The 22,397-nt window shown below is 39.6% G+C and overlaps 1 protein-coding gene across 1 annotated transcript in view; it reads left to right on the top strand.

The window, feature by feature from the left end:
• DOK6 (docking protein 6) overlaps nucleotides 1-22,397 on the top strand; it is a 389,543-nt gene that overhangs the window by 130,681 nt on the left and 236,465 nt on the right. Inside the window, exon 3 of the mRNA XM_061130680.1 lies at nucleotides 20,566-20,680. Coding sequence (XP_060986663.1) covers nucleotides 20,566-20,680 — 115 coding nt within the window. The remainder of the gene's footprint in view (nucleotides 1-20,565; nucleotides 20,681-22,397) is intronic.

The raw sequence follows: 22,397 nt of genomic DNA, 5'->3' as shown, positions 1-22,397 counted from the left end.
CATTATAATGAGTTTGATGGGAACCTTTTTGTGAATCTTATAAGTGTATACTGTTGATTTCTTGAACATGTCCTGCTTTGTAAATTCACTTAAGTAATATTGTATTATAATTTATTGTGTTTCTTATTTTTAATTCTTGCTGCATTATGACTTTTAAGACCTATTTGTCAGTTGCTTCTGTTACATTGTACCCCATAGTTTACATCCATTGTATTTTACTTCTCCATTTTTCCCAGTGATAGAAACTAGATAGCCACCTACAGCTCATTACCTCAGACTGTGCAGTAATTAAGATTTTGGTTCTGTGTCTTTATGACCTAAGGCGAGCAATTTTCTGGGATATATAAAAAGAATGAGATCATTGTGTTGAGTGTGGGAGTGCCTGAATATGTCCAACCAGATGAATTTCCAGAAAGCATCTCCACTCTATATATCTACTGGGTACATGACGGTTCTGTATTCTCACATTTTCATTGACACCTACTATTATTCATAAAGTTTTCCCAATTTGGTGAGTGTGAAGTGATATTCAATTGTGTTTGAACATAATGTTTTTCTATTACCAATGAATTTGAGAACTTCTTCCTGTGCATAATTGTGTTCCAAATTTATTCTTCTGTGAACTGTTTGGTCCATGTCATACTGGGATCCCTTTATTTTTCTGGCTGTTTTATGAGGTTTTCTTGTCTATTCTAAACACTAGTCTTACTTCAGTTTTAGATGTTATAAATAAATTCTCATGTCTGTCAACTGTCTATTCACTTTATGGAGTCCAGTATTAAACAGAAATCTGCAATCTTGGACATATTCAAATTTGTCATGAGTTGGGCTTCAGCAGCTTTCTTTAGGAAATACTTCCCTACACCATACATCACAAAGGTATCATCCAACATTTTATTCAATTAGGATTATAGTTTTGTCTTTCATCTATCTGCTGTCCAGATCTTATATGACGTTAGGGACTCCATTTTTCTTTTCATACTTAGGGACCCAGTTTTCACTAGTCTATTTGTTTTTGTTTTTGTTTTTCCATTTATTTTTATTAGTTGGAGGCTAATTACTTTACAATATTGTAGTGGTTTTTGCCATACATTGACATGAATCAGCCATGGATTTACATGTGTTCCCCATCCTGATCCCCCCATCCTGATCCCCCCTCCCGCCTCCCTCCCCATCCCATCCCTCTGGGTCTTCCCAGCGCACCAGCCCTGAGCACCTGTCTCATGCACCCAACCTGGGCTGGTGGTCTGTTTCACCCTTGATAGTATACCTGTTTCAGTGCTGTTCTCTCAGGACATCCCACCCTCGCCTATTTGTTAAATGAGCTATTCTCTCAGTTATTGTGGTGGCATGTATTTCTCAGGGCTTCCCAGGAGATGATACTCACACACATACGTTTTTCTCTGATCTCTCTACTCTGTACTGCCTGCATGTTTGTTCTTGGACCACTAACATGCCTCTTGTCTTAAATTGCCGCCAGATCACATGATGTTATAGCATTTGTTAGAGCAATTGTTTCCCAAACACGGTCAGTTCTTACTTTATAAAGGCACCTTAGCAGTTTACCTAAGGGCATGGAGTATGCTTTTCTTACTCTGGGCTTCCCTGGTGTCTCAGACAGTAAAGAATCTTCCTGGGATGCAGGAGCTCTGAGTTCCGATCCTCTGGAGAAGGGAATGGCACCCCACTCCAGTATTCTTGCCTGGATAATTCCATGGCATTCCATTCCATGACTATAGCCTGGTGGGCTACACATGGGGCCACAAAGAGTCGGACACAACTGAGCAGCTAACACTTTCACTTCACTTTAGCTTCTCTCTTTAAGTTTTAAATTTTTCTCCAACAAAATCCCTAGGTACTTTACAGTTTTTCTTGTTATAGTGAAGGTAATTTTTTCTAATTAACAGTTGTTAGTGTATACAGATCCTGCTGGTCTCTTGCGTTAACTATATTTGATAACTGCCATATACTTTTGTTGTTTTAATAGTTTTTTTTTCTCTTAACACTGTTAGTATGTACATATCAGTGATCATATTTTCTGCAAACGTGGCTAGTTATGTCTCCTCCTTTCTTGGTCCTTTTCTCACCTTCCTGCCCAGGACCTGTGCCACCTGACCAAGAGCACCTTTGTCGTGCTTCCAGTAGTGAAGGGACTGAGTCTAGTACTTGTGCATAAAGTAAAATAAGTTTTGGTGAATCAATTTTAAATAAAATCCCTTTCTATACTTCATATATTTGGGGTTTTTTTCTCATAAAGGTATTGAACTCTATCAATGATGTTATTTTTTTTTTTAGCTTGCTGGGGTAACCATGTGATTTTTCTCATGGAGTCTATCAATTTTGAGAACTACGTTTAGACACTTTCTGATGTTAGCTATGCTTTAGGTAACTCAAAGTAAATACAGACATGTTCTTTGGTTCTTAGGAAACTAATATCTTACTAGAGAAATAGGTCTATATAGACATTTTTTGGTCATTTTCTTCCTGTCATTTTACCTTCATTCAAGACAACTGACTTTAAAGCACAAATTGGCTGTCCAGATTCAAATAACATTGTGTAATCATCTTGGAGAAGACTCTTGAGAGTCCCTTGGACTGAAAGGAGATCCAACCAGTCCATCCTAAAGGAGATCAGTCCTGGGTGTTCATTGGAAGGACTCATGCTGAAGCTGAAACTCCAATACTTTGGCCACCTGATGCAAAGAGCTGACTCATTTGAAAAGACCCTGATGCTGGGAAAGATTGAAGGCGAGAGGAGAAGGGGACGACAGAGGACGAGATGGCTGGATAGTATCATTGCCTCAATGGACATGAGTTTGAGTAAACTCTGGGAGTTGGCAATGGACAGGGAGGCCTGGCGTGCTGCAGTCCATGGGGTTGCAAAGAGTCAGACACGACTGAGTAACTGACCTGAACTGAACTGAATCATGTAAGTTTCCTAGGTTAGCTGAACAGACTACTGCAGATTTGTCTTCAGTTCATTTCAGCTCAGCTTTCTTTATAGTCCAACTCTCACATCCATACATGACCACTGGAAAAACCATAGCCTTTGACTAGAAGGACCTTTGTTGACAAAGTAATGTCTCTGCTTTTTAATATGCTGTCTAGGTTGGTCATAATGTTCCTTCCAATGAGCAAGCCGTCTTTTAATTTCATGGCTGCAATCACCATCCGCGGTGATTTTGGAGCCCCCAAAAATAAAGTCAGCCACTGTTTCCACTGTTTCCCCATCTATTTGCCATGTAGTGATGGGACTGGATGCCATGATCTTAGTTTTCTGAATGTTGAGCTTTAAGCCAACTTTTTCACTCTCCTCCTTCACTTTCATCAAGAGGCTCTTTAGTTCTTCACTTTCTGCCATACGGGTGGTGTCATCTGCATATCTGAGGTTACTGATATTTCTCCCGGCAATCTTGATTCCAGCTTGTGCTTCCTCCAGCCCAGTGTTTCTCATGATGTACTCTGCATAGAAGTTAAATAAGCAGGGTGACAATATACAGCTTTGACGTACTCCTTTTCCTATTTGGAACCAGTCTGTTGTTCCATGTCCAGTTCTAACTGTTGCTTCCTGACCTGCATACAGGTTTCTCAAGAGGCAGGTCAGGTGGTCTGGTATTCCCATCTCTTTCAGAATTTTCCATTTGTCTTAAGATTGCAGTTTATTTTCTCCCATTTCTGAGGGTCAGAGGTCAAGGGTCAGGATGTTGGCTGGGCTGCAGCCCAGAGTCTCTGAGAGGATCCTCGGCCTCTGGTGGCTCCAGGGGTCCGTTCAGTCTACACACATGTGGCCGCATCCACTGTATCCTGCCTCACAGCTCCGTCTCCTCCTCTGATCTCAGGACTCTGGTAATCAGCTGCGGTGTCCTCTCTGAATCCAGGGTGCTCCCCTCTCAAGATCCTACCCTTAATCACACCTGCAAAGACCCCTTTTCCCAAATAAATTCCCATTCACATGGTCTGGGGTTTAGGACCTGGATATACCATTGGGAGGGGGCGCTATTCAACCCATTACTGTCACTAAAAGATTCAAAGTTGTGCACCTAGTAAGTAAAGTCCTAGAGGCTGTGGTGTCTCTGCTAGTGTCTCTGTAGCAAAGGTCTGCCTCTCAGAGCGAGAATGATGCTGGGGCTGACAGAGCTGTTTCGTGCCTTTTTGTTTTTAGAGTCAGCGAAACATGTTGAGAGAGAGAGAGACCAGGATGAGGGGCAGGAGGGAGGAGGGAGGAAAGAGCTGTAGAGATTTCCTGTTTCAGTGCTTATTTTTCCTTTGCACTGATGTTCTGCATTTCTTAGCCCTGAAAATAGATTTTCCTTTTTGGTGCTTTTTTTTCTGTAATAGACAACTTCAAAATAATTTTGGAGTAATAACGTAAAGAGTTTTCTGAGATACCTTTCATCCTCCCTGCAGTCTGAGGCTCTTTTGTAGTTGAATTCTCCTTCCTGTGATGACGTCTTGATTAGCCATCGTTTGCCATTATTAAATAGCGTGGGTTTCAGAGCAGTAGCTGCCATATAACCTGGTGGAAAGAGCACCAGTGTGAGAAGCAGGAGGCGTGACCAGGTTCTGGACATCACCCTAGCTTGTGCTGGCCACCCCGAGAGGACAGCCGTTTCCTGTTGGTTCAGTGAGGGCAGCTCAGCTCTCTGCTGTAAGTTAGAATGATTTTGATTGAAAGCAACAGAAACTCCAATTCAAACAACTTAAAGAAGAGCATGCTCATGTATTACAGCATGTCCAGAAAAAGAAAATGCCTCCAGGGTAGGTTCATTCTTGCTTCTTGCTCAAGAATGAAAATTCAGGACCTGGGTTCTTTTTTTTACCCCTTTTCCTGTCTCTGCTCTGCCATTTGTATGGTTGCCCTCATCTTCAGTCTACTGGAATGATAGCTATAGCGTGTCTGAATTGTGACACCCAGACAACACAGTGGCCCCCGGAGAAGGGGCTAGATTCATCTGGCGGTCACCTCCAGTTAGAAAACGTTTCTCTGAAGCCACCAGAATACTTCTGTTTGCAAGACACTGGGTATATTTAGGTCATATTGTCTTTCTTAAACTAATCATGAGCAAGGAGACTATAACCCTAGGAGTAACAAATTCTACCATGATACTGAGAGTGAACGATGCCTACCTGGGCACTTGGGCGGCATGACATAGGGACACCCAACGAGCAAAATCAGATTCTGTTAGGAATGAAGGAGCTGGAACTGGATGCCGAGTAGACAGACAACGGTGACTGTTATAGTTAATTCTAATTCTAGTGTAATTTTATCCATAATTATTTTCTCTAAAAGATGCATTTCATAATGTATTTTTTCCCATTTATTTTTATTAGTTGGAGGCTAATTATTTTACCACATTGTAGTGGTTTTTGCCATACATTGACATGAATCAGCCATGGATTTACATGTATTCCCCATCCCGATCCCCCCTCCCACCTCTTTCTCCACCCGATCCCTCTGGGTCTTCGCAGTGCACCAGGCCCGAGCACTTGTCTCATGCATCCAACCTGGGCTGGTGATCTGTTTCACCCTTGATAGTATATTTGTTTCAATGCTCTTCTCTCGAAACACCCCACCCTCGCCTTCTCCCACAGAGTCCAAAAGTCTGTTCTGTATTTCTGTGTCTCTTTTTCTGTTTTGCATATAGGCTTATCATTACCATCTTTCTAAATTCCATATATTTGTGTTAGTATACTGTATTGGTGTTTATCTTTCTGGCTTACTTCACTCTGTATAATGGGCTCCAGTTCCATCCATCTCATTAGAACTGATTCAAATGAATTCTTTTTAATGGTTGAGTAATATTCCATGGTGTGATGTATTTTAATATTTGAGTGATGTGTGCATGTTCAGGTGTGTCTGGCTCTTTGTGACCCTGTGGACTGTAGCCCATCAGGCTCCTCCGTCCATGGAATTTTCCAGGCAAGAATACTGGAGTTGGTTGCCATTTCCTTCTCCAGAGTATTTTCCTGACCCAAGGATCAAATCTGTGTCTCTTGTGTCTCCTGCATTGGCAGGCAGATTCTTTACCACTGTGCCGCCTGACAACGGAACTTGTGATTATTGATTATGAACATGTTGGGATTGTCAGACAGTAAACATGAAAGTCTGTCACAAGGAGCTTAAAAAATGAGTTATATTGATCTTTTCAATGGTACACATTTCATATTTTTCAGTGATAAACAAATATAAGGAAGCAGCTATTGGAAAACAGATAAAAATTTTTATAAGGAAGCAATTGTACACTTTTTATCCAAGTATTGTGACCAGAATATTAAAGCATGCAATATATAGGGTAACACCAATACTTAAATTGTAATTATGAACACTTAGGACTCAGGCTTTCAAAAGAGATTGATATGTAATACATGAAAGAATCTAAAACTTTAGTAAATTTTTCACCTTTTCTCTTACTGGAAGATCAATAATCTCTATCCCAATGAAGAGAATTTTATTAAACTATCTTCTAAAGTGTTTATTCTCAAAAATAAAAACTCTGACCTAATTAAAACAAACATAGGAGATTAGTAAAATGTCAGGAGACATAAGAATTACTAGTAAGATTAATAAGAAAGAAGAGTGCAGTTTGTATTCTGGTTCATTTGAATATACTTGAAAAAAGTCTGAAAGTTAAGTTCTTTGACTTTTCAAAATATAACTATCTTTAAAGGAAGAAACTGAATACCTCAATAGGCAGTATCTAATCTCAATTGTCATGACAGTAAACTGATGAGATACTTTAAAATTAAAAAAAAATTAGCAAATATGCTTTTTTTTCAGTTATTTATCTGTATACTAATTAGTGAAAATTTATTTTATGCTTGTGAGTTAGACCTGCATTTAATGTGAATATTGAGTTTAATATGCACAGTTAGGCTAAAGGGAAAGATATATAACATAGTAGTAGGATGATTTTTAAATTTTACAGTAAACCTTAATTTGTTCATTCTAAATTTGCTAAGTATGCAAAGAAAATCCCTCTGAAAAACTTGGGCTTAATTGGAGAAAATATCACTATGCCCTTCAGCCCATATCAGATTCCTCCTGAAAGTTCTACAAACTAAGTAGTAGTAGAATGACTAAAATCTAATGAACTATTTTCATCTGCAAGTGAAGCAGCTTCTCTGATGTTTGGTCTTATTAAGTGATACACAGAAGTATGCCCTCCCTTTCAGAGCATATAACCCAGTGCAGCTATATGCTATCCTCTTCTTTATCTTTAATCTTTTCTTTTCTCATCAGATATGAAAGAGTCAATCACTTAACAGGTATCTACTGGTCTGCACTGTGAAAAGCATGTACTTAAAATGAAAAAAAAAATCCTATATAGCAGTCTAGTTATGTAGAGAATTGATAAATAAATGACATGAATTAATAAAGGAACAACTCAATAATTTACTTACTGAGTCCACTGTAAGAACACAACCAGATTTCATAATGAGTCGGGAAGCCATCTGAATTCAGATCACACTGTCAAGGACTTGAGAAACACCACCTACCACCACCATCAGTGACAGGCTATTAACTGTGCATGAGTCATTCGGGGAAGGTTAAGGGAGGCTTGTTCGTTGGTCTTGATGAATGATTGTGAGCTTGATAGGAAGCTGAAGGATGCTCCAAGAAGATTATTCTGCAAAAGACTCTGTAACCTTTGAATGTTGTACCATCGCTAAGTCATATCCGACTCTGCAAGCTCATAAACTGCAGCATGCCAGGCTTCTCTGTCCTCCACTATCTCTGGAGTTTGCCCAAATTCGTGTTCATTGACTCGGTGATGCTATCTAACCATCTCATCCTCTGTCGCCCCCTTCTCCTACTGCCCTCAATCTTTCTGAGTATCCGGGTCTTTTCTGATAAGTCAGCTGTTCACATCAGGTGGCCAAAGTATTGGAGCTTCAGCTTTAGCATCACCTTTAAATAGCACATTTCTATTCAAAACAACTGAAAGACTTTGTACATGGCTGGACGCTAACTTGTGTTCAAGGTTAATGTAGAGAAAGATGAGATTGAATTTCCAGGAAGGAACTGAAGTCATCAAGTCCTTGCTAAGGAGTGAGAACTTAATTGTAAGGTGTAATTAAATGGTTTTAATGCCTTGTGGCTCAGACGGTAAAGAATCTGCCCACAATGCAGGAGACCCAGGTTTGATCCCTGGGTTAAGAGCCCCTGGAGGAGGAAATGGAAACCCACTCCAGTATTCTTGCCTGGAGAGTTCCGTGGACAGGGGAGCCTGGCAGGCTACAGGTGTCACAAAGAGTCAGACACGACTTAGTATCTAATGCTGACTAACTGACTGAAGGCATGATAAATGAAGGGGCATGATAAAACGTTTGGGTTAAAAATATAAGTCTAAAACCAGTGTAAACAAGACAGTGGAAGATGAAGGGAATGAAGGCAGATGGAAAAACAAATGGAAACATTTAAGACAAGAAAGAGCAAGAGTCTTGCTTTTGAAGGAGGAGTGAAGTTGTGGAGAGGAGGGAATAAGAGGACTGTACATGAAATAGATGTTGGCAGAGTTTCAGGACAGAATAGGTGTTGTGGGCCTGAGAGAAGCCGGTATTTGCAACACTGGACCCCAGAATTGTCCACATAGACAGCACTCTTTTCATCATAACACTAGCATATTGTCATTTTCACTTTGTTTTGGAGCAAAGGCAATAATAGGTAAAAACTACAGCAGGAATCAAGGCAGTGGCTCCAATGTTGTTGTTTAGTCGCTAAGTTGTGTCCAGCTCTCTTCGACCCTGTAGACTAGCCCACCAGACTCCTCTGTCCAAGGAATTTCCAAGGCAAGAATACTGGAGAGGGTTGCCATTTCCTCTTTCCTGGGAACTTCCCAACTCGGGGATCGAAACTGCATCTTCTGCATTGCAGACAAAATCTTTCCTACTGAGTCACCAAGAAAGTCTAGTTACGGTATTCTTTTTTTTTTTTTTCCTTTATTTTTATTAGTTGGAGGCTAATTACTTTACAGTATTGTAGTGGGTTTTGTCATACATTGACATGAATCAGCCATGGATTTACATGTGTTCCCCATCCCGATCCCCCCTCCCACCTCCCTTTCTACCCGATTCCTCTGGGTCTTCCCAGTGCACCAGGCCCGAGCACTTGTCTCATGCATCCAACCTGGGCTGGTGATTTGTTTCACCATAGATAACATACATGTTTTGATGCCATTCTCTCGAAACATCCCACCCTTGCCTTCTCCCATAGAGTCCAAAAGTCTGTTCTGTACATCTGTGTCTCTTTTTCTGTTTTGCATATAGGGTTGTCGTTACCATCTTTCTAAATTCCATATATTTGTGTTAGTATACTGTATTGGTGTTTATCTTTCTGGCTTACTTCACTCCGTATGATGGGCTCCAGTTTCATCCATCTCATTAGAACTGATTCAAATGAATTCTTTTTAATGGCTGAGTAATATTCCATGGTGTATATGTACCACAGCTTCCTTATCCATTCGTCTGCTGATGGGCATCTAGGTTGCTTCCATGTCCTGGCTATTATAAACAGTGCTGTGATAAACATTGGGGTGCACATGTCTCTTTGAGATCTGGTTTCCTCGGTGTGTATGCCCAGAAGTGGGATTGCTGGGTCATATGGCAATTCTATTTCCAGTTTTTTAAGAAATCTCCACACTGTTCTCCATAGCAGCTGTACTAGTTTGCATTCCCACCAACAGTGTAAGAGGGTTCCCTTTTCTCCATACCCTCTCCAGCAAATAAAATAAAGTTTGTATATATTTAAGGTGTTTAACATGCTGTTTTTGTATACCTACACACACTTACTCGACCTCAGTATTTTAAATTATTGACCATGGCATTTATTGACTTAGACTTAAACAACCTAAATTATTTTCAAGTAATATTTCCTTTAATTAAATTCTGCTAATTTCATATTTAATTATTTTAATGCCTTATTATTAAACTAATGTTTTTTCCTTTTAGAGCAATATGAAAAATTAATATTTCAGAAATATGGGTTGAATTATTAAATGATATAATAATTTATAGATATATATTATTGAAATACTCTAGGATTTGGTGGTGCTAGTGGTAAAGAATTCACCTGCCAATGCAGGAGACATAGAGACACAGGTTCCTTGGATCTGGAAGATCCCCAGGAGAAACACAGGAACCCACTCCAGTATTCTTGCCTGGAAAATCCCGCAGACAGAAGAGCCTGGTGGGCTACAGTCCATGGAGTCTCAAAGAATCGAACAGGTCTGAAGTGACTTAGCATGCACACAAGGATTTCACACTCAATAGAAGTTCACAGTTTTATATCACACTGTTGGGTTGTAGACCAATAAAAATATTTTTATTTTAAAGCATCTGAAGACATTATTTTAAGAATTACCTTTCTCTAAGAAAACGCAAACAGTTTGTACTGGATCATAAAATCATTTAGTACTGAAAGCGAAAAGTGAGGACAAGAGATTCAGATATATCCTGACCTGAATTTCTATGATTCTAAATATTTTTAAAATATATTTTGAATTAAAGATACATCAGATTACAAGGGGTTTCCGAGGTGGCACTAACTGTTGAGAACCACCCCCCGCCAATGCAGGAGACATAAGAGATGCAGATTCGATCCCTGGGTTGGGAAGATCCCCTGGAGGAGGGCATAAGCATCCGAGTCCAGTATTCTTGTCTGGAGAACCCCCATGGACAGAGGAGCCTGGCGGGCTACAGTTCATAAGTCGCAGAGTCTGACACAGCTGAAGCGACTGAGCATGCATGCATGCAAATTCCAAAGGTATACCAAGTCCTTAGAAACTCTTCCGGTATGACTTTGTAACATTTTGTAATCTAATAGAACTCTTGAACTTCCTAACCAAGACGGTCTGAGAGGTGAGATTTGTGCCTGCGTGAGTGCTCTGCTTCCTGGCATCTCCTCAGCGTGTTAGGGCACGCACTGAAGCGGGTAGCATCGCACGATTGATCAATAGAAAGCCTCACACTATTGCGGAAAGCAGTGTAACCATGTCTGCTTGAAGAGCTTCTCTGCATTTCTAAATGTGAATTTTACAGAAGGGCAAATGCTTTGTTTGAACTACATTGTCTGTCAGATTGCCTGAGGCACAAAAGTTAGAGAATCTCTAGTGCTTGCTGCATTTTGCTAGGCTGTTTATTAATTTGCTTTGTTGATTTTTTGCCATGAGGAGATGTCCTCCGCAATATTAGTTCCAATATTCTTTTATATTTGTAAATAAGGATATTTGGAAAAGGCCTTTGAGCAGAATACTAAATGTTTTTATGATATTGTTTGGCACAACTTGATATTATATATAATGTATCTTATATGGTGGTGTATCACTTTTATACTCACCTAACATGGATCCTATCTGTTCTTAAGCAACACATGATCTTCATTGCTTTTAGACTCTACTCAATTTTGGTAAGATCATTTGCTTATTTAAAATTAATAACACTTGGAAATAATGTCTCTTAAAAATATCTTTAATCTACTATTTTAGAATTAAAATTGGCTTAACTATTACTTGAGTCAATTATCAAATGATTTAAAAATTTAAGAGTTCATTGTTGAGAGTATGCTTTAATGTACTTCAAATATAATATACAAATTATTGTTCCAAAAAAAATTCTCATCTTTCTCCCCAGGATCTGACACTGTAAGATACTAGTGCCTCGTTTTTCTTGTGTGGAAGAGAAAATGAGTTTTTTTAAGATAAATAGATATAGTATGTGTATAAATTCACATATGAATGCATGTATACACATAGGTAGGTGTTTTTATACATGCATATATATGAAGCAAACCATTTTTAGTTTATTTAACTTGAAATCACTTACCTTACCAATTTTAGTTTTGCATGTTAGTCTTAAATGAGATAATGACAAGGAGAGAGAAAAATAAATATTTTTAAAATATTAAAATAATTTTTCCAGCATGTGGACTATAGACTGTAAACTTACTGTGACAGAGACCATAGGCCCCTCTAGACAGCCTGCACAGCAACCTTGAGTGATAAGCTTGTTATTTTATGAGGCTAGAAGTCCATATTATTACAGATTTTAAAAGGAAATATTAAAAAAAAAGACTATCAAGAAAAAATTACAAGGCATTACCAAAAGGTAAAATACCAATAGCGTTTCAAAGATATTTGAAAATATCTGTTCAAAATATACAATTTGAAGAGATAGAACATCAAAATCAGAAAAGACAGAGATGTTGAATTATCAGACCAGGGATTTAAAACAACTATGATTACTACACTAAGGATGCTAATGGATAAAGTAGACAGCATGCAAGAACAGATGGGGACTGTCAGAAGAGAGACAGAACGTCTAAGGAACCAAAAAGAAAAAATACTGTAACAGAAATGAAGGATGCCTTTGATGAACATAAAAACACTGGACATGGCTGATGAAAGAATCTGCAAGCTTGAAGATGTCTCAGTAGAAACTTCCAGGGTTCCCTGGTGGCTCAGTGGTAAAGAACTCATCTGCCAATGCAGGAGACATGAGTTTGAACCCTCATCGGGAAGAATCCGACATGCTGAGGAGATGAGCCCACATGCACAGCTGTTGAGCCTGTTTTAGAGCCTGGGAGCTGCAACCAGTGAGCCCATGTGCTGCAGCCGCCGAAGCCTGTGCGCCCCAGACCCTGAGCTGCAGACAAGAGGAGCCGCCGCAGTGAGCAGTCCTACCCTGCAACTGGAGAGTAGCCTCCACTCGCTGCAACTAGAGAAAAGCCTGTGCAGCCACAAAGACGCAGAACAGCCATTAGTAAATAAATAAAAAGACACCTCCAAAGCTGAAAAGCAGAGAGATCAGAGACTGAAACAGTAAAAATAAAAGCAACCCTCAAGTACTGTTTGGACATCTATAAAAGGTATAATATATGCATAATGGAAGCACCAACATCAGAAGAGAGAAAGGAAAATTCACACAATAATAACTAACAATTTCCCCAAATTAACGTCAGACACAAAACTACAGATCCAGGAATCTCAGTGAACCTCAAACAGGATAACTGCTCCCCACAAAAAAAATGAACAAAAAGTATACCTAGGCATTTTCAACTATGGAAAATCAAGGGAAAAAATCCTGAAAGAAACCAGAGAGAGGAAAAACCACCTTCTCCATAGAGGAGCAAAGAGGAATTACATTTACCTTTCCCTCACAAACTATGCAAGCAACAGGAGATTAGAGTGAAATGCAGCCATCCCTTGGTATCTAACGGGGAGTCGGTTCCAGTATCCTCCACGGATACCAAAATCCATGGATGCTCAAAACCCTTACATAAAATAGCAAGGACAGCTGACTCTCATATCTGCGGGTCCTGCGTCCTCGGATTCAACCAACCGTGGATCCTAAAAGTAGTACCCAATCCAAGGTTGGTTGAACCTGAGGATGTGGAACCCTAGGATATCGAGGGCTAACTATATTTAATGTTTTAAGATGAAAAAAATTGATCAACCTAGAGTTCTGTATGCTCTGTAAAATTATCTTTAAAAGTGAAGCAGAAATTGACTTTTTCAAACAAAATTGAATATATTGCTGGTAAGACTGACTTTGTAAAAAATGTTAAAATTATTTGTTTAGAGAAAAAAATAATGTAAATTAGATACTCAGTTAAGTTCGGTCGCTCAGTCATGTCCGACTCTTTGCGACCCCATGAATCACAGCACTCCAGGCCTCCCTGTCCATCACCAAATCCTGGAGATTACTCAAACACATGTCCATTGAGTTGGTGATGCCATCCAGCCATCTCATCCTCTGTTGTCCCCTTCTCCTCCTGCCCCCAATCCCTCCCAGCATCAGGGTCTTTTCCAATGAGTCAACTCTTCGCATGAGGTGGCCAAAGTACTGGAGTTTCAGCTTCAGCATCAGTCCTTCCAATGAACACCCAGGACTGATCTTCTTTAGGATGGACTGGTTGGATCTCCTTGCAGTCCAAGGGACTCTCAAGAGTCTTCTCCAACACTACAGTTGAAAAGCATCAATTCTTCGGTGCTCAGCTTTCTTTATAGTCCAACTCTCACATCCATACATGACCATGGGAAAAACCATCACCTTGACTATACGGACCTTTGTTGGCAAAGTAATGTCTCTACTTTTTAATATGATGTCTAGGTTGGTTATAACTTTCCTTCCAAGGAGTAAGCGTCTTTTAATTTCATGGCTGAAATCACCATCTTCAGTGATTTTGGAGCCCAGAAAAATAAAGTCAGCCACTGTTTCCACTGTTTCCCCATCTATTTCCCATGAACTGATAGGACCAGATGCCATGATCTTAGTTTTCTGAGTGTTGAGCTTTAATCCAACTTTTTCACTCTCCTCTTTCACTTTCATCAAGAGACTTTTTAGTTCCTCTTCACTTCCTGCCATAAGGGTGGTGTCATCTGCATATCTGAGATTATTGATATTTCTTCCAGCAATCTTGATTCCAGCTTGTGCTTCATCCAGCCCAGCGTTTCTCATGATGATACTCAGATCTATATAAAGAAAGGAAAAGCATAAAAAAGGTGGAAGTGGAGATAAAAAGTTCCATTTTTTCTTATTTTTGATCTAACAGGTGACAGTTTTTTCAAAATAACATCAACAATGTATTTGATTTTGTATACATTTATAAATATATATATGATAAGTAGATATATATGTATATATCTCTGATATATGTGTAGATTGATATAGTGTAGTTTGGAATTGCATTAGCTGTAAATTTGTATTTCATACTCTAGGGCAGCAACTAAAAGAAGTTAAAAAAAAGGTATAGCTGACATGTTAGAAAGGAGGAAAAATGGAATCATATAAAATTCACAATTAAAACCACAAAAGACAGGAAAAGAGTGAAAGATAAAATAGAAACAGAGAAGAAGGACAAGAAATAGAAAACAGGTACAAATATTCTGTATATTATTCCAGTTATAACAATATTTACTTTGAACATCAATGGCTTAAATGTACCAATTAAAAGATGAGGATTGTCAGAGTGGATCAAACAAGATGCAACTATACACTATCATAAAGAAACCCACCATAAATGTAAAGACATCTATAAATTAAAAATATGTGGGTACAGAAAATCATACTTTGTTGTTGTCCAGTCACTGAGTCATCTGCAGCTCTTTTGACCTGATGGACTGCAACATGCCAGGCTTCCTGTCCTTTACTGTCTCCCAGAATTTGCCCAAATTTATCCATTTAGTTGGTGGTACTATCAAACCATCTCATCCTCTGCTGCCTTCTTCTCATTCTGCCTTCAATCTTTCCCATCATCAGAGTCTTTTCTAATCAGTCAGCTCTTCACATCGCATGGCCAAGTATTGGAGCCTCAACTTCAGCATCAGTCCTTCTAGTGAATATTCATGGTTGATTTCCTTTAGGATCAACTGGTTTGATCTCCTTGCAGTTCAAGGAACTCTTAAGACTCTTCTCCAGCACCACAATTTCAAAAGCATCAATTCTTTGGCACTCAGTCTTCTTTATGGTCCAACTCTCATATCCGTGAGATGGCAAGAATCCGTAAGGTGGCAAGAATACACAGAAGAACTGTACAAAAAAAGATCTTCATGACCCAGACCTGATCACTCACCTTGAGCCAAACATCCTGAAATGCAAAGTCAAGTGGGCCTTGGAAAGCATCACTGAAAACAAAGCTAGTGGAGGTGATGGAATTCCAGTTTTGAGCTATTTGAGCTCAAATTTGAGCTATTTCAAATCCTGAAAGATGATGCTGTGAAAGTGCTGCACTCAATATGCCAGCAAATTTGGAAAACACAGCAGTGGACACAGGACTGGAAAAGGTCAGTTTTCATTTCAATCCCAAAGAAAGACAGTGCCACAGAATGTTCAAACTACCGCACAATTGCACTCATCTCACACACTAGCAAAGTAATTCTCAAAATTCTCCAAGTCAAGTGCATGAACCATGAACTTCCAGATGTTCAAACTGGATTTATAAAAGGCAGAGGAACCAGAGATTAAATTGCCAACATTTGTTACATCATCAAAAAAGCGAGAGAGTTCCAGAAAAACATCCACTTCTGCTTTATTGACTATGCCACAGCCTTTGACTGTGTGGATCACAATAAACTGTGAAAAATTCTTCAAGAGATGGGAATATCAGACTACCTGACCTGCCTCCTGAGAAATCTGTGTGCAGGTCAGGAAGCAGCAGTTAGAACTGGACAAAGGCCAGACTGGCTCTAAATCAGGAAAGGAGTATGTCAAGGCTGTATATTGTCACCCTGCTTATTTAACTTATGCGCAACATACATCAGGCGAAATCCCAGGCTGGATGAAGCACAAACTGAAACCAAGTATGCCAGGAGAAATATCAATAACCTCAGATATGCAGATGACACCACCCTTATGTCAGAAAGCAAAAAAGAGCCTCTTGATGAAAGTGGAAGAGGAAAGTGAAAAAGTTGGCTTAAAACTAAGCCAAAAAGTTGGCTGAAAACATTCAAAAAACTAAGATCGTGGCATCCAGTCCCATCACTTCATGGCAAATAGGTGGAAAAACCATAGAAAAAGTGAGAGACTTTATTTTTGGGCTCCAAAATCACTGCAGATGGTGACTGCAGCCATGAAATTAAAAGATGCTTGCTCATTGGAAGAAAAACTATGACCAACCTAGACAGTGTAGTAAAAAGCAGAGGCATTACTTTTCCAACAAAGGTCCATCTAGTCAAAGCTATGGTTTTTCCATTAGTCATTTATGGATGTGAGAGTTGGACTATAAACAAAGCTGAGCACCGAAGAATTGATGCTTTTGAACTGTGGTGTTGGAGAAGACTCTTGAGAGTCCCTTGGACTGCAAGGAGATCCAACCAGTCCATCCTAAAGGAAATCAGTCCTGAATATTCATTGGGAGGACTGATGCTGAAGCTGAAACTCCAATACCTTGGCCACCTGATGTGAAGAACTGACTCATTAGAAAAGATCCTGATGCTGGGAAAGATTGGAGGCAGTAGGAGAAGGGGACAACAGAGGATAAGATGGTTGGATGACATCACCAACTTGATGGACATGAGTTTGAGTAAGCTCCGGGAGTAAGCTTCTGGTGATGGACAGGGAAGCCTGGCATGCTGCAGTCCATGGGGTCACAAAGAGTTGGACATGATGGAGTGACTGAAGTGACTGACTCACATCTGTCCATGACTACTGGGAAAACCATGGGTTTGACCCTATATATCTTTGTCAAAAGGTGGCTTAGAGGTTAAAGCGTCTGCCTGCAATGTGGGAGACCTGGGTTCGATCCCTGTGTTGGGGAAATCCCCTGGAGAAGGAAATGGCAACCCACTCCAGTATTCTTGCCTGGAGAATCCCATGGACAGAGGAGCCTGGTGGGCTACAGTCCATGGGTTGCAAAGAGTCGGACATGACTGAGCGACTTCACTTCATTTCACTTCTGCTTTTTAAAACACTGGGGTTTGTCATAGCTTTCCTTCCAAGGAGCAAGTGTCTTTTAATTTCATGGCTGCAATCACTGCAGCAAGTTTGGAGCCCAGGAAAATAAAATCTGTCACTGCTTCTACTTTTCCCCCATCTATTTGATTTGAATTAATGGGACCAGATGCCATGACCTTAGTTTTTTGAATGTTTAGTTTTAAGCCAGCTTTTTCACTCTCCTCTTTCACCCTCATCAAGAGGCTCTTTAGTTCCTCTTCAGATATGCTATACTAACATTAATCAAAAGAAAACAAGAGTAAATTTTAATTTTAAGCAAACTTCAAAGCAAGGGTTTTTATTAAGTATTACATATTGATAAATTTGTCAGTCCTACAAGAAGACATAACGATCCTTAATCTGGGTGCACCTGACAACAGATCAATAAAAGACATGAGGAAGAAACTGATAGAACAAGGGGAAATAGATGCATTCACTGTCCTAGTAAGAGTCTTCAGCACCCCTCACTCAGAAGTGGACAGACCCAACAGGCAGAAAATCAGTGAAGACACAGGGGAACTCAACAGCACCATCAATTAACTGGATGTAATGGACATGTATGTCATCAAACAGAATACACACTCTTCTCAGCTCACATGGATGTCATCAAACAGAATACACACTCTTCTCAGCTCACTTACCAGGATGCATCATATTCTGGGCCATAGTTCAGTTAAGTCACTCAGTTGTGTCTGACTCTTTGCGACCCCATGAGCCGCAGCACCCCAGGCCTCCCTGTCCATCACCAACCCCCGGAGCCCACGCAAACCCATGTCCATTGATTCAGTGACGTGATCCAACCATCTCATCATCTGTCGTCCCCTTCTCCTCCTGCCCTTAATCTTTCCCAGCATCAGGATCTTTTCAAATGAGTCAGCTCTTTGCATCAGATGGCCAAAGTAATGGAGTTTCAGCTTCAGCATCAGTCCTTCCAGTGAACACCCAGGACTGATCTCCTTTAGGATGGACTGGTTGGATCTCCCTGCAGTCCAAGGGACTCTCAAGAGTCTTCTCCAACACCACAGTTCAAGAGCATCAATTCTTCTGTGCTCAGCTTTGTTTATAGTCCAACTCTCACATCCATACATGACCACTGGAAAAACCACAACCTTGACTAGATGGACCTTTATTGACAAAGTAATGTCTCTGTTCTTTAATGTGCTGTCTAGGTTGATCATAACTTTCCTTCCAGGGAGCAAGCATCTTTTAATTTCATGGCTGTAGTCACCATCTGCAGTGATTTTGGAGCCCAGAAAAATAAAGTCAGCCACTGTTTTCACTGTTTCCCCATCTATTTGCCATGAAGTGATGGGACCAGATGCCATGATCTTAGTTTTCTGAATGTTGAGCTTTAAGCCAACTTTTTCACTCTCCTGCTTTACTTTCATCAAGAGGCTTTTTAGTTCCTCTTCACTTTCTGCCATAGGGTAGTGTCATCTGCATATCTGAGGTTATTGATATTTTTTCCGGCAATCTTGATTCCAGCTTGTGCTTCTTCCAGCCCAGCGTTCCTTATGATGTACTCTGCATATAAGTTAAATAAGCAGGGTGACAATATACAGGCTTGACGTACTCCTTTTCCTACTTGGAGCCAGTCTGTTGTTCCATGTCCAGTTCTAACTGTTGCTTCCTGACCTGCATATAGGTTTCTCAAGAGGCAGGTCAGGTGGTCTGGTATGCCCATCTCTTTCAGAATTTTCCACAGTTTATTGTGATCCATACAGTCAAAGGCTTTGGCATAGTCAATAAAGCAGATGTTTTTCTGGAACTCTCTTGCTTTTCCGATGATCCAGCAGATGTTGGCAATTTGATCTCTGATTCCTCTGCCTTTTCTAAAACCAGCTTGAACATCTGGAAGTTCACAGTTCACGTATTGCTGAAGCCTGGCTTGGAGAATTTTGAGCATTACTTTACTAGCGTGTGAGATGAGTTCAATTGTGCGGTAGTTTGGGCCATAGAACATAACAAATTAAAATGAAAACCATAGCACACCTTCCCTCTACCATGTGAAATTAAACTAGAATGCAGTGAAACTAGAAACCAGTAATAGAAAATAGCTAGAAAATTCTGAAATACTTGGAGAGTGAACACCGCACTTCTCAATAGCACATAGGTCAAAGAAACTTAAAGAGAAATTGTTAAGTATTTGAACTAAATGGAAATGAAAACGAACCTGTAGGATCTTTTATTAGAAGAAATACTGATGTGGCATGTTTAGAAATGCATTTTAGAAATTAACTCACAACATTATTATCGTAAAGTTGTGTTTGCAGAGTAAGCAAGGAAGTAGACAAACTGCTCATTTCTAGGGACTGTGGAGAGAAATAAAAATGCACAAGTTACAGCAGAAAGACTTGTACCCATACAATTGAGAGCTAAAATACTTGTTCATTAAAATTGGAGAGGGAGGTGGGAGGGGGGATCGGGATGGGGAATACGTGTAAATCTATGGCTGATTCATATCAATGTATGACAAAACCCTCTGAAATGTTGTGAAGTAATTAGCCTCCAACTAATAAAAAAAAATTTTTTTAAAAAATCATTAGTTGCCAAAAGAGTAGAGTTGTTAACCTGGGTCCATAAATCATGAATGAGCCTTGGTGAGAGAACAGGGTGGCGATCAGGGGTGTAAGGGTACATGAACACTTTGTGGTTTGGGCTGGGAAGGCAGTCCATTGCTTTTATGTAATGTTTCCAGAATTTTAGAGTCACTGCTGATTGACAGGTGTCAGTTAGACTGAATTTCTACCAGGGACTTGCATGATGAGTGGGATTTAGGAGACAGTTGAGACGTTAAATCCAATCAATATTTAATGGAAATTTATTGAGAATCTTCTGTGTGCCATACTGGCTATTGTTTGTAAAAGATGGAGTTTTTCAAAAACACAGGAGTCCTTGCTTTCAGAGTTATTCTTCTACATAATTTTTAGACTCTTTCAAAATTGAGCAAAGCATAACCACAATTGATGGAATCAAAAGTTTGTTTTCATTCTGCATGGTATTGGACTCCTGTTAATTAGAAACAAGTAAAAATATCCATTGAAAAGTGGCTTAGGACAATAATAATGGATCATTTTGTGTGAGCACCCAGCATAGAGCATGTACTGTATGCTAAGTTAAAAATGTTTTTCGTTCAAGGTAACTGAACTGCACAACATCAAAAATATAACCAGGCTGCCTCGAGAGACAAAGAAGCATGCAGTGGCAATTATCTTTCATGATGAAACGTCAAAGACATTTGCCTGTGAATCAGGTAAGCAATCACAGCCCTGTCTCCAGCTTGAAGACCTGGAGCTGCTTCTGAGACAATAGCCCAGATGGATTAAGATCCACCTATGAAATGCATGGCTTATTGTTGTGAAAATATGCTGTGGAAGGCTGTTAGTAAGCTTGGTCTCTCTGTTTCTGCAGATGTTATGGATGCCTGTTTACTATCTTGCTGTGTGTGGATTTTGTTCCCAGGTGGTCTGAGGACTCCTGAGGTTTCCATTCAAACTTGGAGAATTAAGCAAACAATGCCTGGGAGCGGGGCGGTGTTTGTTAGAGCAAGCTTCTGACACGTGCTCTGGTTCTTGCCAAGTGCCATTGGAGGCAGCTGGTAAGGCGTTACCAGTGCAAGAGTGTGGCACGCGAGGCACAGCCACAGTCCCTAGATGCTCCAGACCTGTGAGCAGACCTGTGGTTGCTTTTGTGGATCCTCAGTGTTACAAGTTAAATACATTTCAGATTGAATTTTAGCATCCCAGTTCATAAAGCACTCTGACATTATTGAGACACTAGGCAGTTTATCGTTGGAACTCAGTGTTTCTTATTTTGGAATCCCTTTGAAAAGTGAAAGTGAAAGTTACTCAGTCATGTCTGACTCTTTGTGACCCCATGGACTATACAGTCCATGGAATTCTCCAGGCCAGAATACTGAAGTGGGTAGCCGTTCCCTTCTCCAAGGGATCTTCCCAACCCAGAGATCTAACCCAGGTCTCCCCCATTGCAGGCGGATTCTTCACCAGCTGAACCACCAGAGGAGCCCTGGCATCCCTATGTTGTATAATATATTAGTTGGCTTATTACAGTTTTTTAAAGATTTTTCTCAATGGAATGGTGTTTTCATTTTATAATGGATGGAAGCAGAAAGCACTAAGTCTTTGAAAGATGTGAATTCAAAATAATGGTGAAGTCTTTTAGGAGATGCTTTGTTAAGTAACTTTTAAAAGGGAGTAAAGCTTCTGTATTTGTGGTTAAAGTTTATAGGTGTATTTATTACTGGATTATATTATTCAAGACTGATAAGGTCACTTTGCGTAAATAAACTGCTCACACCTACTCACCTACACTTATCTTAGTTTTGCTAAATTGAATTAGAATGTGTCAAAGTGTTCCTCTTTCCTTGAATGCCTTGATCCACTTTATATACTTTCTTCACTTGCCATCTGACCTCATTTCATCATTTAGAATTGACTTTTGTAGTGGCTGAATAGAAGTCTCTCTGGTAATATAAATCCCCATGTGATAATAGAACCTGTCCCAGCCTTGCTGGTATCATGTTATTAATATCCATTAATAATCATATATTAATATCTGTGCCTTCTTGTTCATTGTCTTACTACTTGACCACTTCAGTTTTCTCTGAGCTCTTAAATAATGTCTTAGATTAAATCTAACAACTCCCAGAAAACTAGTCTTCCAAAATAGATAAAAGATCATTTTTTCTGTTTGTATGTTTCAATTTTCACTGTTGTTTTTTACAATTTTTAATTGTCCTGAGTTGTGTTTTGGATACAGAGGCAATACTGTAGGCTATTATTTCAGATAAGAAGGATATTGAATTATGTTTCTACATAATTCTGAAATTTATTTATTTAACTTATTTATTATTTTGACTAGAGAACATTAGCTTTACATTGTGTTGGTTTCTGCAATAATTCTGAAATGTAGGCTCACAGCTGTAAACCCCAAGTCTGAAATTGGAAGTT

This window comes from Dama dama, chromosome 27 (genome assembly GCF_033118175.1).
Source record: "Dama dama isolate Ldn47 chromosome 27, ASM3311817v1, whole genome shotgun sequence".
NCBI lineage: Eukaryota > Metazoa > Chordata > Mammalia > Artiodactyla > Cervidae > Dama > Dama dama.
The sequence above is the reverse complement of the archived record's forward strand: the minus strand, read 5'-3'. Positions and strand labels throughout refer to the sequence as shown.